Source organism: Zalophus californianus, chromosome 8 (assembly GCF_009762305.2).
Source record: "Zalophus californianus isolate mZalCal1 chromosome 8, mZalCal1.pri.v2, whole genome shotgun sequence".
In the NCBI taxonomy this organism is placed as follows: Eukaryota; Metazoa; Chordata; class Mammalia; order Carnivora; family Otariidae; genus Zalophus; species Zalophus californianus.
The window spans coordinates 41,020,856-41,036,691 of NC_045602.1; the positions used below are offsets into that span (position 1 = coordinate 41,020,856).

At 38.0% G+C, this 15,836-nt stretch overlaps 1 protein-coding gene across 1 annotated transcript in view; it reads right to left on the bottom strand.

Annotated features, from left to right (window-relative positions):
• Nucleotides 1-15,836, bottom strand: part of DNAH6 (dynein axonemal heavy chain 6) — a 228,589-nt gene that overhangs the window by 109,355 nt on the left and 103,398 nt on the right. The window contains exons 31-37 of the mRNA XM_027623437.2: nucleotides 13,834-14,001; nucleotides 12,800-12,948; nucleotides 11,103-11,210; nucleotides 7,985-8,540; nucleotides 7,067-7,189; nucleotides 2,874-3,056; nucleotides 2,193-2,336 (exon numbers count right to left, since the gene is read on the bottom strand). Of these exons, the coding sequence (XP_027479238.2) occupies nucleotides 2,193-2,336; nucleotides 2,874-3,056; nucleotides 7,067-7,189; nucleotides 7,985-8,540; nucleotides 11,103-11,210; nucleotides 12,800-12,948; nucleotides 13,834-14,001 (1,431 nt within the window). The remainder of the gene's footprint in view (nucleotides 1-2,192; nucleotides 2,337-2,873; nucleotides 3,057-7,066; nucleotides 7,190-7,984; nucleotides 8,541-11,102; nucleotides 11,211-12,799; nucleotides 12,949-13,833; nucleotides 14,002-15,836) is intronic.

The window sequence follows — 15,836 nt, forward strand, 5'->3', positions numbered from 1 at the left end:
GGCCATACCTCCACCCTGCTCTGAGATAAGTCACTGACCTACCTGTCTGGTCTATCTGTCTACCCTTGTGCTAACACCACACTCTTTATTTACTTACGTTAGCCCCAGTATACAGAATGGTGCCTACTGTGTACCAGATTTCTAATAAATATTTGTTGAAATGAATACTGAATGCTTGCTTTGGACCATCTCCTACTGCCCTTTGATGATCCCAAATTATTTCTCTTGACCCAGAGGGATCTGTCTCAAATTCCCAACTGTCCTTAAAATGGCCCATCCTGTCCAATTATGATACAATCATTTTGGGGATCCAGAAGGGTTTCATATCTACTAGAAGGTCCTAATCCATAGAGCTCAGATGCTTAGGGAATTTTTTTCTTCTTTTGGTAACTTTTTACTTTGATATAAGTTAAAACTTAAAAGAACAGTGCAAAGAACTCTATATATTCTTTATCTAGATTGATGGTTCACGTTTTGCCCCCTTGCTTTATTATTGCTCTTTCTACTCTATGAGAGTTAATTGTGTACACTATTCCACCTTACTCTGAATAGCTGAGTGTGTATTTCCTAAAGAACAAGGATGTTTTCTTATATAATCACAGTAAAATGATCAAAATCAGAAAGTTGAATAGTGATATATTATTACCTAATTTACATTCCAAATTCAAATATTGCCAGTGTTTTTAATAATGCCACTTACAGCTATATTTTCCCCAGTCTAGGATCCAATACAGGATAATGCATTGTATTTAGTTATAGCCCTTAAGTCTCTTCATTTGGAAAAGTTCCTCAGCTTTCTTTGTCTCCCGTGACAGACAATTTTGGAGCATATAGGCCAGTTCATTTTATAGAACGCTCCTCAGTTTGGGTATTCCAGGTGTATTCCCATAATTAGATTCAGGTCATGCATGTTTGAAAGGAATACTTCACAAGTGAGGTTTTGTCCTTCTCAGTGCTCTGTATCAGGAGGCACAGGTTTGTCCTAATACTGATGCTGTTAAATTGATTTCTTAGTTAAAGTAGTGTTTGCAAGGTTTCTTTACTGTAACAATACTATTTTTCTCTTTGCAATTAATCAGTAATTTGTAGGAGATACTTTGAAACTATGTAAACATTGTCATCAAGTCTTCACCTACTAGTTTTAGCATCCATTGATGATTCTTGCCTAAATCAATTATTACCATGACAGCTGCACAGTAAGACTTTCTAACTCCATCATTTCTCCTATATAGATTAAATGGTATTCTTCTGTGAGAAAGAGCTCTTCCTTCTCCCCCATTTATTTATTTATTCAGGTATATTTTTGTTTTGAGTATCAGCTCATAGATTTTTATTTCATGCAAAGGCTTGTAATCCCATACTATTATTATTTATTTTGATGCTCAAATCTGTTCAGATTTGGTCAGTCCCTCAAACTGGCTCCTGTGTTCTTTTGACACGTGTGACCATTCTGTGAGCACTTCTTTGCTACATGCCATAAGAAGATATTCTAGGCTCATTTTGTACATTCCCCTGTCCTCCTCCTGGATTCATTCCAAGGAGCTATTTCATTAAGAAGCCTTGGTTCCCTTTCATGGAGAACAGTATTTAGAAATTAGCATACTAGGTATGCTCATTGCTGTTGAGGTATCCTTTCTTCTAGTTCCTATCAGCACACAGAACTAGGAAATTTGTATATGTATGAATATATGTATTAATTTTCATATATGTATACACATTTTTTGATCTGAGTACCAAGATTTCCAATTCCAATGCAAGAACACAGGTGCCTTCTAATCTCCCCCCTTTCATATTTGTAAATCCTTTTTCTAACAGTGAGAAACCTAGTTACATTATCCTCAACATATTTATTCATTCGCTCAGTTTTAGAATGTATAGAAAGTAATTTCTGAATTGCCGAACCATAACACTGTGAAAGATAAACGTACTAACTAGAATTCAATATTTGTTTATGGTAGGGAGTTTTTATATTCTTTTATACGTTACTTTCTTCATATGGCTGGGAGATGATTCTTAAAAATTTTAATACAATAAATACTATCTATGGTTTGAAAAAGTGAATAATTTTTGAAACTCTTTTAGTGAAGGATTTTTATTTGCAGTAGAACTAAGTGTTTCAAAATTTTAGTATTGAAATTTAATTTTAATGATACAGAGTTATTATGTTAAAATGAAATTTATTTGGCTCTTACCCTGGCATCAGGATTATCATCGAATTGTGTTCTAATAAATGTATCAAAAGAATCCCAGTAGTTTTCAGTTAGATTACCACCCAAAGACCATAAATAACAGAATATGAAAGTCTGACATAGTATTGTATTCAGTTTTGTTTGTTCCTGAAAGAACAAAGAGAAAGAATTTTAGTATTTTATTTGTTAACATAAATTGCATCCTTGATTTCAAAGCCTGAAGATTGTTTTCTTTTGTCTAGACTCATGCATTTTAAAAAGGGTATAGTATATGTTTCTTATAGTTGACTCAATAGTTCACAGAGCAATGTTTTATACTAGTACAAGAAAATGAATAGCAAGGTAGAAAAAAGCTCAAGGCTGTCTTTCAACTGACTATTAACACTTTGTTTACACCTGCATGAAAGTATTTAAGCAGCTGTTAGACACATACTGGGAATGTGTTGCAGAATGTGTTGCAGACTGTAGGGAATTTAAACATTGAGTACAAGAGTAAACTATAGGTTCTCTTACAGTCCTTCCAATTTTGAGATTCTATGAATCTAGTCACAATCATTACTCCCCAAAAAATTAACTTGAAAATCAAATGATCATTTTATAGAAAAGTTAGTTATCTATTTGCAAAGCATCTATACAACAATCTCATTTTCCTAGCTTTATAGCAGTGAGAAAAACCTTTCATACCATTGTCAAATTAACTCCATCCTTCCCAAGTATCAAAGACTCCAATAAGCAACAGAGTGTAGTAACTTTGCTGATGTCCACTTGTGGGATTGCTTGGCCACATTTTTTATTGATAAAATATAAACCATCATCAACATAACGTTGGAAAAGATTCAATATATATTCTTGGGTTTCCTCATTCAGCTGAAAATCATACAAACAAATAATATTTCAGTAAGACCAGATAAAATATGTAATTAAACTTAGAAATGGGTTAGTTTAAATCTGTGTATTACAATATGTTCTGTGACTTTTAGATTAAAGGGTATAAACATCACAAGATCTAAAACAAATTGAAATTTAAAAAAATATATGATTTGGAAGAGACATATGGAGGAGATCCTGGGTAGTGATAGTGGACAATGTCCTACATCTTGATCTGGTAATGGGTACAGAGGTGTTTATTTTATAATCATTTGTTACCTGTCAATATATATTTCCTGCAGTCTTATAATTAAGAACAATTAAAAATAAGAAACATAAAAACAGCAATTTAAATATCTATGTAAGGAGAAGGAATAATTCCCAAAGATTTAAAAAGAATGCAGCCCCTCTCATCATTCCTATTTAACATTGTACTGGAAGTCTTAGCTAATGCAGTAGGACAATAAAAAGAAATAAAGAGTACACAGATTGGGAAGGAAGAAAAAAATGTCTTTGTTCATGGATGACATGATTATCTATGTAGAAAATGCCAAAGAATTGACCCAAAACTCCTGGAACTAATAAGCACTTATAGCAAGGTTACAGGATACAAGGTTAAGATACAGAAGTCAATTGCTTTCCTATATATCAGCAATGAATAACTGGATTTGAAATGGAAAATATAACACCATTTATATTAGCACAAAAAATGAAGTACTTAGGTATAATTCCAACAAAATATGTGCAAGAGTTAAATAAGGAAAACTACAAGAGTCTGGTGAAAGACGATAGAGATGACTGAAGTAAACAGAAAGATATTCAATGTGTATAGACGGGGAGATCCAATATTATAAAGATGTCAGCACTTCCTAACTTGATCTATAGATTCACTGTAGTCTGAATCAAAACACCAGCAGGTTATTTTGTGTATATCAGCAAACCAATTATAAAGTTTATATGGAGAGGCAAAATACCCAAAACAGCACATTGTTGAAGAACAAAGTTGGAAGACTGACATTATCTGACTTCAAGAATTACTAAAAAGTTACAGTAAGCAAGACAGTGTGATACTGGCAAAAGAACAGACACAAAGATCAATGGAATGGAATAGAGAGCCCAGAGATAGACCCATATAAATGTAGTCAGCTGATCTATGAAAAAGGAACAAAGGCAATCCAATGGAGAAGGGATGGTGTTTTTCTTTTTTTCTTTTTTTTAAAGATTTTATTTATTTATTTGACAGAGAGATAAAGAGGCAGAGTGGCAGGCAGAGGGAGAGGGAGAAGCAGGCTCTCAGCTGAGCAGGGAGCCTGATGAGCAGCTTGATCCCAGACCCTAGGATCATGACCTGAGCCAAAGGAAGAGGCTTAACCGACTGAGCCACCCAGGTGCCCCAGGATGGTGTTTTCAACAAATGGTGTTGGAACAACTGGACATCCACGTGCAAAAAATATGAATGTAGACACTACTATTACACCTTTCACAAAAATTAACTCAAAGAGGATCACAGACCTAAATGTGAAAAACAAAACTAAAAAACTTCTAGAAGATAACAGATAAGAAAATCTAGGTGACCTTAAGTTTGGAAATGGGTTTCAGATACAATGCCAAAAGCTCAATCCATGAAGGAAAATTTGATAAGCTGGACTTTGTTAAAATTAAAAACTTGTGTTCTGAGTGCCTGGGTGGCTCAGTCGGTTAAGCGTCTGCCTTCGGCTCAGGTCATGATCTCAGGGTCCTCGGATCAAGCCCCGCATCAGGCTCCCTGCCTGCTCCCCCTGCTTGTGCTCTCTCTCTCTCTCTGTCAAATAAATAAATAAAATCTTAAAAAAAAAAACAAAACAAAACTTGTGTTCTGTGAAAGATGGTTAAGAGAATGAAAATACAAGCCAGGCTGGGAGAAAATTTTTACAAAATATATACGTGACAAAGAACTTGTACCAAAAAATTGCAAAGAACTTGTAAAGCTCAAAAATAGGAAACAACCCAATAAAAATGAGCAAGATTTGAATAGGCATCTCACCAAAGGAGATATACAGATGGCAAATAAGCATATGAAAAGACACTCATGATCACATATTAGAGAAATGCACATTAAAACAATGAGCTATACCTATTAGCATGGTGAAAATCTAAAACACCAACATCACCAAATGCTGGTGAGGATGTGCAGCAAGATTTCTCATTCATCACTGGTGGGAATGCAGAATGGCACAGCACTTTGGAAGAGAAACTGGCAGTATCTTATAAAGCTAAATAAAATTTTACCATATGATGCAGCAATCTCACTTCTAGATATTTTACCCAAATGAATTGAAAACTTATGTCTACATAAAAACCTGCACACAGATGCTTATAGGAGCTTTCTTCATAATCGCCAAAACCTGGAAACAATCAAGATGTCCTTCAGCAGGTAAATGGATAAACTTGGTTAATCCATACATTGGAATATTATTCAGAACCAGAAGGAAATGAACTATCAAGTCACAGAAAGACATGGAGGAAACTTAAAAACGTATTGTTAAGTGAAAGAAGCCAATCTGAAAAAGCTACATACTGTATGATTCCAATGACATGACATTCTGGAAAAGGCAAAGCTATGGAGACAGTAAAAAGATCAGTGGTTGCCAGGGGTTAGGAGGGGGTATGGATGGATGAATAGGTAGAGCACAGATTTTAAGTCAGTGAAACTATTATGTATAATACTGTAAGGGTAGATACATGACATTATACATTTGTTAAAACCCACAGAATTGTACAATACAGACAGTGAATCCTAACATAAACTATGCACTTTAGTTAACAGTAATGTATCAATAATGTTTCATCAGTTTTAACAAATCACTTTTAACAAATGTACCACACCAATGAGGGATGTTAATAGGAAAAATTATGTTTGGAGGAGAAGGAGTATATGATAACGCTCTGTACTTTCCATTAAACTTTTCTATAAACCTAAAAGTGCCCTAAGTAATATAGCCTATTAATTTAAAAAGAAAAGTAAATTTGGGAAGGTTTAAAATCTTACAGTAGTCATGATACATTCTCAATTCTGAGAATTACTTTCTTTAATAATGTACTCTGAAACTAGAACATATTATTGTTCAAATGTTGATGCCTAAGAATGAAAACAAACAAACAAACAATAGTTTTCTGATTCATCTTTATAAGGAGAGAGGCAGAAAGAAGATGGCTCCCTGGATGGGGGCTGGGATGGGGCACAACACTTCAGAGGATCCCTTGCTAAGCTAAGGCAAAGAGAACTCCTATTTTGGAATGGAGAGGGTGCAGAAGGTGATATAGACCTGAGTTGTCCCGTATAATAATGTGGAATGTTTCCTCTGAGGTTAGGACACATCTTGGGTCAGAGACCTAAGACTGGGTAGGAGGGAAACTAAACGTTTTCTTTTAGATTCTACAATCTAAAAACAATGACAGCACCTAGGCTGAAATGTTCTTTTTCTTCACTGTGATTCCCTCTCATTATCCTAAGCCTTCTGCAGTCTTTTTTTTTTATTATGTTATGTTAATCACCATACATTACATCATTAGTTTTTGATGTAGTGTTCCATGATTCATTGTTTGCGTATAACACCCAGTGCTCCATTCAGTACATGCCCTCTTTAATACCCATCACCAGGCTAACCCATCCCCCCACCCCCCTCCCCTCTAGAATGCCTCCGCCTGTTCTGGTTGTGTTTGGGGGACTTAAGGAAGGAGTTTGTGTTTGTATGGGAGAGGAACCAATCTGGGGAGAGGGTAGGCAGAGTGGGCAGGAATCAGAGTGGCGAGGCAGCTTGGCAAGCTGAGGGAACAGATAATGAGGACAGATTTGGGGGGGATATACATTTTGGGAGGATTTCAAGAATTCTTAGGGAGAGGCACTAGGTAACGGTGCTGGAATTCCCTCCACAAATCACAATGAGGTCTCTTAACTTACTGCAATTTGGGCACGCGAGGGCCTCCATCCTGACCGATGGATATGTTGTAGAGTATCTGGTTGTACTTACTTTTTTAGAAATACTCTTCATCCATGTTTTAACATAAGGCATCCATTTCAGTTCTTCAGGATCCACAAAGACCATTCCACATCGACTGACTGTTGCAGGAGAGGCAACCCTTAGATCTTGCACCTAAAATGGAAGGAAGTTGAACAAAAAATAGCTAATAATACTTCCTGATTCTTCCCCCTTCAATGCTAATCGATCACATGTTTAAACTTAACACTGAAAGGCTTTGTATGAAAGGGAGAGGAACAGCCTTAAGTAATCAAAAATGGAGGAGGAAAGATAAGTGAGGCATAAGGTGAAAAAAAACCCTAAGAGGATAATGTCAAATCCTTATGGGAAGGTAGAGAGGTATTTCTTTTTCCTCCTCTTTGCTTTTGCCTTCTTTACTTTTTCATTCTTATATCTCATCCCTAGCTGAACGCCTAGCCACATAGCAGGCATTCAATCCTTGTTTGATGAATGGGTACAGCAGGGGTGGTATCTTCCAGAATATTTTATAACTGTATTAGGTCCACATTCCTTTTCCAATCCCTTCACCAAATATTCATACCACAGAGAGACAATTTATTCATAGTAAATATAACTACTTTTTTTTTTAACTTAGAAAGCATTTCGAATTATGTAACACCATCAATATATTGATTATCTCCAAAAGAAAGGAAACAAGTGCTGAGGAAGATAGAATTTATTGTATTTCCTGTTTATAGAGAAACAGGAATATTTGAGTCTTTAGTTCTCAGGATGCACACTCTACTATAAAAGGACAATTTGATAAGGATGTAAACAATTTAGGATGTAAACAAAACACCATGGTAGGCCTTACACATAGTAAATGACATATAAGCAAGAAAAAAAAATTGATGATGGCATGCCAATCTAATGAGTGATTTCACTCCACAGTAAGGCATATATATTTACCTCAAAAAGCATGTGGATTTGAGGTGTGAGTTTGATCCTCTCACTGTTAGCCAGACAAAGCATCTTGTTATCATCCAACACTGTATTCATATTTTCAATCCAAAGAGCATCCACGGGCCCATCACTGATGATCCATTTATGGTCTTCTGAAGTGTCATTCACAGCTGCTCGGACACTTAGTGCCATCAAACCATCTTTCCACTCCAAGGTTACATTATTAACTTCGCCATATAATTCACCCATTGTAATTGATTTAGGATTAAGAACGTATGTTTTAACCGGTTGGTAAAAGGGATTGTCTACACCAAGTTTTTGCAAATTCCCTAAAGTTTCTGCCAGTATTTGGTAAACTGTGGTCTTGCCACCTCCTGTTGGCCCAACTAACATCACACCATGTCTTACCAGCATAGTTTCATAGAACTGTATCACTTTTTTAACCATACATGCCTCAGGCTGAAGATTCTGTCTATTCATGACATCTATAATTGTTGACTGCAATATACCGTAATCATGTTCTGGAATTTGGACTCCAGGAAAAAGATCAGATATGATTCCACTGAAAAAAACAAAAATAAAATCATTGGTCATTGATATTGCCCAATATTTATTACAATTAATTTATTATAATCATTGATTACAATGAGTCTTATTTTTCCCCTTAGTCTTTTCTTCTGAACATGCACAATACTAGTCTGTCCTATGTGTTATACCAGAATCTAACATTTCTCTGATATTGTGTATGATTTTTTTGTTTCTTGTACAGTAGACCAATGTTCTTAAGTATATTGGGAGCTTTCTGAGGTAAGGAATATCTTTTATGTGTTTGTGTTGTCCACAGTACATGGCATAGTATCAAACATATAGAAAGTGATGAATTTATCAGTTTATTTTAAAAATTATATTTATATCTCAACTTTTTCCAAAAGCATTTATGCATGATTATTACTGTATGGATATTCAGAAAAATAAAATGGAAATAGAAACTAATAGTAGATTTAAAAAAAAGGGAATAAAGGAAAAATAACTGTTTCTGTGAGAAGCAGACAATATGGGATGTTTCTATGGGTAAAAAAAAGCTAAATCCCTACCTCACACTATATACACAAATACGTTTGAGATATAATAAAGGCTTTAGTATAAGATGACAACAAAAATACTAGATGAAAATATAACAGATATATTTTGCAACACTGTGGTTAAGAAGGTCTTCATTTTATTTATTTAAAATTTTTTAAATTTAAATTTTAGTTAATTAGGGGTGTCTGGGTGACTCAGTTGGTTAAGTGTCTGCCTTCAGCTCAGGACCGAGCCCCATGTTGGGGTTCCCTGCTCAGTGGGGAGTCTGCTTCTCCCTCTGCCCCTCCCCCTGCTCATGCTCTCTCCTGCTCTCAAATAAATAAAATCTTCTAAAAAAACAAATTTTAGTTAGTTAACATACAGTGCAATATTGGTTTCTGGAGTAGAATTCAGTGATTCATCACTTACATACAACACCCAGTGCTCATCAAAAAAACTGCCCTCTTTAACACTCATCACCAATCTAGCCCATCCAAGAAGGTCTTTCTAAGGAAGACAAGAAATCTACAACTGTTATTTTAAAAAGTTGGCAAAGTGAAAAAATAAAAACAAACAAGCAAAAAAACACAGACGTGTGAGAGAAAAGGCTTTAGAAAAGTATTTCCAATTTTTATACCAGATAAAGTTTATGATTTCCTACAAATCAATAAGAAAAAGAGAACAATAGAAATATGCTCTAAAAACAATAAATACAAATGACTAATGAACACAAGAAATAATGCTCAATGGCACTAATAACTAAAGAACTGCATATTAAAATAGAGTATGACTTTTGGTCACTCTCTAAAACATTTAAAAGGAAATAGGTATTGTCACAAAATCATTTATATAAATGTAAATATCTTTGGAAAACATCCTAATAGAATCTATCTAAATTAAAAATACCCATAGTCTATAAAACCTAGGAAATTTACTAGAATCTCATTTATAGAAGTATCACAGGTGTGTAAAGATAAATGTATAGGAATTTTCATCATTGTGTTCTGCCAAAAGGGAGTAGACATGTGTCTACTCAGAAGATCTGACAGACGACAAAAGCAAAGGGAACTCCAGCATAGTCATAAATGGACATCCCAGGATGATCAATGTGCACCAGGGTAATGGGCAAGCAGTCCAGATTAGAGCAGGAGGACAGAGGGCTCCAAGGAGACAAATTTGATAGAATGTTTTATATAATTGAAGGGTTTTTTTTAAAAAGGAGATTTATACATACCCTGGCAGAATTTGGAAATAAATTATTGATAAATTTATAGGAAAGTAGGTAAAGGATTAAAAAGTAAAAACTAAGACAATTAACAAATGCAGGGAAAAGAAAATAAAACAAAGGAAACGTAGCTCAGCTGTGGATACTATTTCTATAGCTATAATAAAGCATGGGAACCCTGGACATTTAGCTCCAGTTAGACTGCGATGTAACTGCGAGGGGGGCGGGGGAGGGGGAGAGGGAGAGGTGCATGTGCATATTCTCATCTCCTGTTTACTCTATAGAGCATACCTAAAATGGAAAAATCAAGAAATAGCATAAACACAGTACTTAAAACTATGGAGGCAAATAATAACACAAACAAATAAAGAACTGAAAAATGCTTGCCTTTAGGAAGTGGGAGTTGGTGAAGGGCATGGATACTGTTTCTCATGAGACTAATTTATGATACTTTTTACAACTACATACATATATGACTTGGATAAATATAAAACTTAATAGTGAAAGTAGAAATAGATAAAAGCCCTCACATTTATTTTAAGCCCCAAGTCTGGTTTTTGGGGTCAGGAATTTCTCTTAGGTCCGGAACTTGTAACCAAATGCTAATTTGTATGACACACAGCCTAGTGACCAATACTGTGAAAAAGAGAAATGATTGATTGATGCTTAAGCTTTAGGATCTTTATTTTAAAACTAGTATTTTTAAAATTGTAAAAAATATCCCCAGAAAAGATAAGGATGTTATTACCTTGTTAGAGACAGACAAAACTGAAGAGCAGACTATCCTCTACCTCTACACAGCAGCTATGCCTTATTCTGTAATGTCTAGAAACTTACCTGAACAGAAGAGCATCATCTGTTAGGAATTTTGGCAAGTTGGAGTCTCGTAAAGCTCTTATCAACACCACATCTTCACTTAGGTCTGGATTCTCCCTTTTTAAAGACCTAAATTTAAAGGGATAATTCAGATGATGTTGCAAGAACCCAGTACTTCTGAGCATGATTTTCCAAACCTGTAGGTTAGGGATTCTACTTGCAAAAAGCTGTGGAAGGCAACCCCCTCTCCCCCCCAGTGGATTCCTGCTAGAAGGAGAGGATCATTTTTCCTTGCATGCCCACTGTCCATCTCCATCAGAGCACAAGGACAGATCAGGCACTGTCTACATGGCCTTGAGGAGAATGACAAAGGTATTTTTTAAACCTCCCTGCATCAATCCAGACTTTATTCAACCTGAATTTACACTTTCCCGACTATACCATAATGATTCACATCCCTGTGACTTTCTTCTCTCAGCCCAGAAAGTCCTGCTTTGCTCTTTTGACACCTTTTATTTCTCCTTCAAAACCCAGCCCAGTTACTCTCTCCTCCAGAAAGTTCCTCTATGGCCCTCCTCAGAGAACCTTGGGCATGGCCCTATTATGATTGCCCCCATGCACTGTGTCCTAGATGACTTGCTCCTGTGTCTGTCTTGCCCCCTGGCCTGTGGCTGTGTTCCTGGAATGCAAGTGTATCTGAACCCCTTAGTATCCCTGGTCTTTACATGGCAATCTTATAAAGGGGAAAAATACTGTATCTGGGAGGTTGAAAGAAAGAACAGAGAAGGGCAGGGAGATTTGGCCCAGGAATATAGGGGCCAGACAGAAGGGGCCCTGGATGTGTGGAGCAAGAACCAATGAGTCATAGCCTAAAAAGAAGGACTAAAGAGAAGGTCGATTCCCTCAGAGACTCTGGATAAAGTGAGGGTTCCAGAGGTAGGGGTTTCAAGATGTTATAAAGGAAGAAGTTGGGGGCGCCTGGGTGGCTCAGACGGTTAAGCGTCTGCCTTTGGCTCAGGTCATGATCCCAGGACCCTGGGATCGAGTCCCGCATTGGGCTCCCTGCTCAGTGGGGAGTCTGCTTCTCCCTCTGCATCTCCCCCTGCTTGTACTCTCTCTCTGTCTCAAAAATAAATAAAATATTAAAAAAAAAAGGGAGAAGTTGGGGCCTAAAAAGAAGAAAACTAGAAAGCTGCTTTACTAGAAACTACAAAGCCTCTCAGTGTTGAACCATATGGGAAAGTCAGAGGTGGAGCCTAGGACGTAAACCTGGACTGAGGTCGGAATGAGGTTGGAATGAGGAAACTGAAGTTTCTCTCAACCCTTCAGGGTTTCTCAGGTTACGGGTATGACCTACCTTACTGTATATGCATAACAAACGGTGCCTTTTAAGTCTAGTCATTCTATCTAAGGTGGTAAAGGTGGTAAAGGCTTTTGTACACTGAAACCCAACATATAAGACGAGTTCAGGGGAAATGAAAGCTAGCCAAAGCCTGTTTGAGAGACTCGGGTTCAGTGTGGGGCCAACCAGGACTGCCGTGTGATGAGGAGAGAGGCCCCATTTGGCTGTGGCCTGGGAGTGTCAAGGTAAAATGATGATGGTGGCAGCTAACATTTTTGAGCCACTCTCTATGTTGCTTTAAGAGCCGTCTGTGAATTAGCCATTTGCTTTGCTTACATGGTTTAGAATTTCACTCTTGGCCCCTTTGGTTTCTTACCCGGCCATGACCAGTACAGACTTTACAGCTCTCATGCCAAAGTCGTAGTGGTCCTGCTGAGACAGCTGCTCACTGCAAAGCTTATACATCTGGGTCATTTTTCTTGCTAATATTTTACTGGATTCAAATCCTTCCGAATACAGAATTACCTAGAATGGAAAAGTACAATGCAATGCTTCTTATAGTGTATTGACAGCGATATATTAGCATAATACCAATGTATGCAAAATCTACGTTAGGCATTATACCTCTCTGAGTTGTTATATAATTTAACAAAGAAATATGAAGATTGAAAGGAAAAGGGTTTTCTGTGTGACAAGAAGGTGGAAGGTGGGGTATTACACAGGGATGCTTGAGCAGTGAATCTGCTTTCTTTCTGTAGATGAAGATGTGGCCTTGGTGACACTGGGTTCAAGGAACAGTAGAGCCCCCTGTTTGAAAATGTTCACATCGTGGAGGTTGGATGGTGTTGCAAGGCCTGCGTACAAAGGCAAGACTTGAGTTTCTCCGATCTGGCAGGAACACCACCCTGTGGACAGAATCAGTGATAGCTGGGTGCTCCCTGTATGCTCCCTGAGTATCAAGGGAAGCTACACAGGTTTGCAGCCTTCCTCTGCCCTAGGAGGCTACCTTCTTTCTGACAAGTTTCTGCATTCTTGGTTAAATAAATTGGATGATGACAGTGGAGGTGAGTGTGGACCCTTTCTTCAATCCACAACCTACTCAAATCACCGCAGTTGGCCTCAGAATCCAGATGTGAAATGATGTAGACAATTAAATTCATTGATTCATTCCAGTTTTATGGGCCTACTCTATTCCAGATACCATTCTGGGCATTGGGGATATAGCAGTTACACACACACGCATACACACCAAAACATTCTAGGTGATAACAATCCTAGCTACATGAAGAGCAAACAATAATGTGTAACTTTTGCCAGGGTGCAATCATAAAGGAAACTTTCTACCTCCATAGAATCATATGGTAAATAAAACATGCTTAAATTTTTTCTGCTTTATGGTGCGAAGCTCACCTCTGCAATCAAAGCATAATTCGGAACCATCATTGCAAAGGGTCTAAACAGGGCTTTCAAATTATCCGGCAATTCGGTTCTGCCTGCGTATCCAGGATTCATTGTGATAAAGGCTGCACAAGTCATGACCAACTTTATTTCCCGTCCCTCAAACATGAATCTAGACAGCTGTTTAAAGGAAAGAGAGAATATAAGCTAACATTTCTCTAGACATTTGGAAATTCTTTCACATAAACACCACCTGAGTACAAAACTTGTGTATGGAACATTCAAGCAAAGACTACCAGCCCAGTGAATCCTGCTGTTGGACAACAGGGAATGTTTCTCTCCTGATTCTGTACTACCTTCCCAATCTCTTCTGGACTCAGTATTTCCTGCTTTTTTGCTTCTCTGCTCCTGCTTTGCCCAAAATGTCTCTGCCTTTCTGGCCCAGTCCTGTAATATTTTAGACCTCAACATCTTTTGCTGAGACTCCTCAATTTAAGTTAGATTTAATGGCCCCGAAACCTTCTCCACCCCTACTTTCTGGTATTCCCTAAGAAATTCTAATGGGATCTGAGTCCTTGGGTGTTGGAGGCCCCACTCTTACTCTTGGCACTACCCCTTCACCTTCATTCAAGGGCAAACACCTGTTGAGCATCTGTTGCAGATGAGGCATACATAGGGTTAGGTGTGGAGGTGGAGAGCTGAGGGAGACTCACTCAGGGGCTCCCCCCAAGAAGCTCCCAGGCCTACAGTGTGGAGTCAGATATGGAACCTGTGGTTGAGCAGTACAACAGATGCTCCACAGGAGGTGTGTGCAAAGTCCACGGGAGGAGCAGGGAAGCCTGCTTTGTCCTGAAGAATGAAGAAGGGCATTTCATGTGGATAAACAGGGGAAGCCATCTGGTCAAAGAGAGCAGTGCATGTTCAGGAAATGACTTTGCTAAAGGGTAACGTTCCAAGAGGAAAGCATAGCTAGGCCGAGGCCTGAGCATCAAGAGTCTTGCATGCTGGGCTAAGGAATTTCGATTTTGTCCTGTGGGTGGGGGGAAGCAGAGAAGAATTTTGGGCAGAGTGATAGGATCAACCTGTGGCAGTAGACAGGCTGGACAAACTATAGAGGGGGACCAGTAAGGAACTGTTATTGAACAAATGACAAGATCCGGAATTATGGAGTTACTATTAGGGATGAGAGGCATCTAGCAGATAAAATCAAATGGACTTGATGATGGCTTAGATGCTGGGGTTGATGGTAATGGGGAGGAAATCCAAGATGAATGCCAGGTTTCTAGCTGGGCCATGGGAGGAAGGTACTATTAACAGACACAAAGAATACAGGGAAGACCAGGAGATGTGTCAATAGCCTGGTGGAGAAAATGCCGGGCAGTACAACGGAGACCAGTCCTGCAGCCACCAAACGGCTGTTTGTGCTATTTTTCACCTATTCCAGAGGATTGATTCCACTCCAACTATCTCAGATGCCCTCCTGCCTTCCTTTTACCTCACGCTGCTGCCCTCCAATTGGCAATGCTTCTATCCTGCCTCCATCCTCGTTGGTCCTTCCCTCTTACTCCCCATGCTCTGCTCTCAGCTATATGCTCAGCACGGTAATAGTGATTTATGAGTTATGCTGTATCTGGAGGTCCCTGCATTTAATACAGGCCCCCTCTGAGGATGTGGGAGGCAAGACAGTGTGTAGTTGAAGGAGCTCAGACTTTAGGGTCACATAGATTTAGGTGAGTATCTTGGTTTGTGGTGTCCCCAGAAATATTTTTAAATTTCTTTGAATCCTTTTCATCTGTAACCTTGGGAAAATGCCTTCTACTTCACGTAGCTTTGGTGTGAAAATGAAATAAATGAAAAGTACAATGCCTCGTACAATTTAGTGACTCATTAAAGTCCAATTTCTGCTTTCTTTTTACTTGTTCTATAATTTGCTTTTTTGCAGAGGTGATAATCAAAACATTTAACAACTCTTTATCAGGGCACCTTCTGGTGAGAATGGCCTCCGTCCCTAGAGC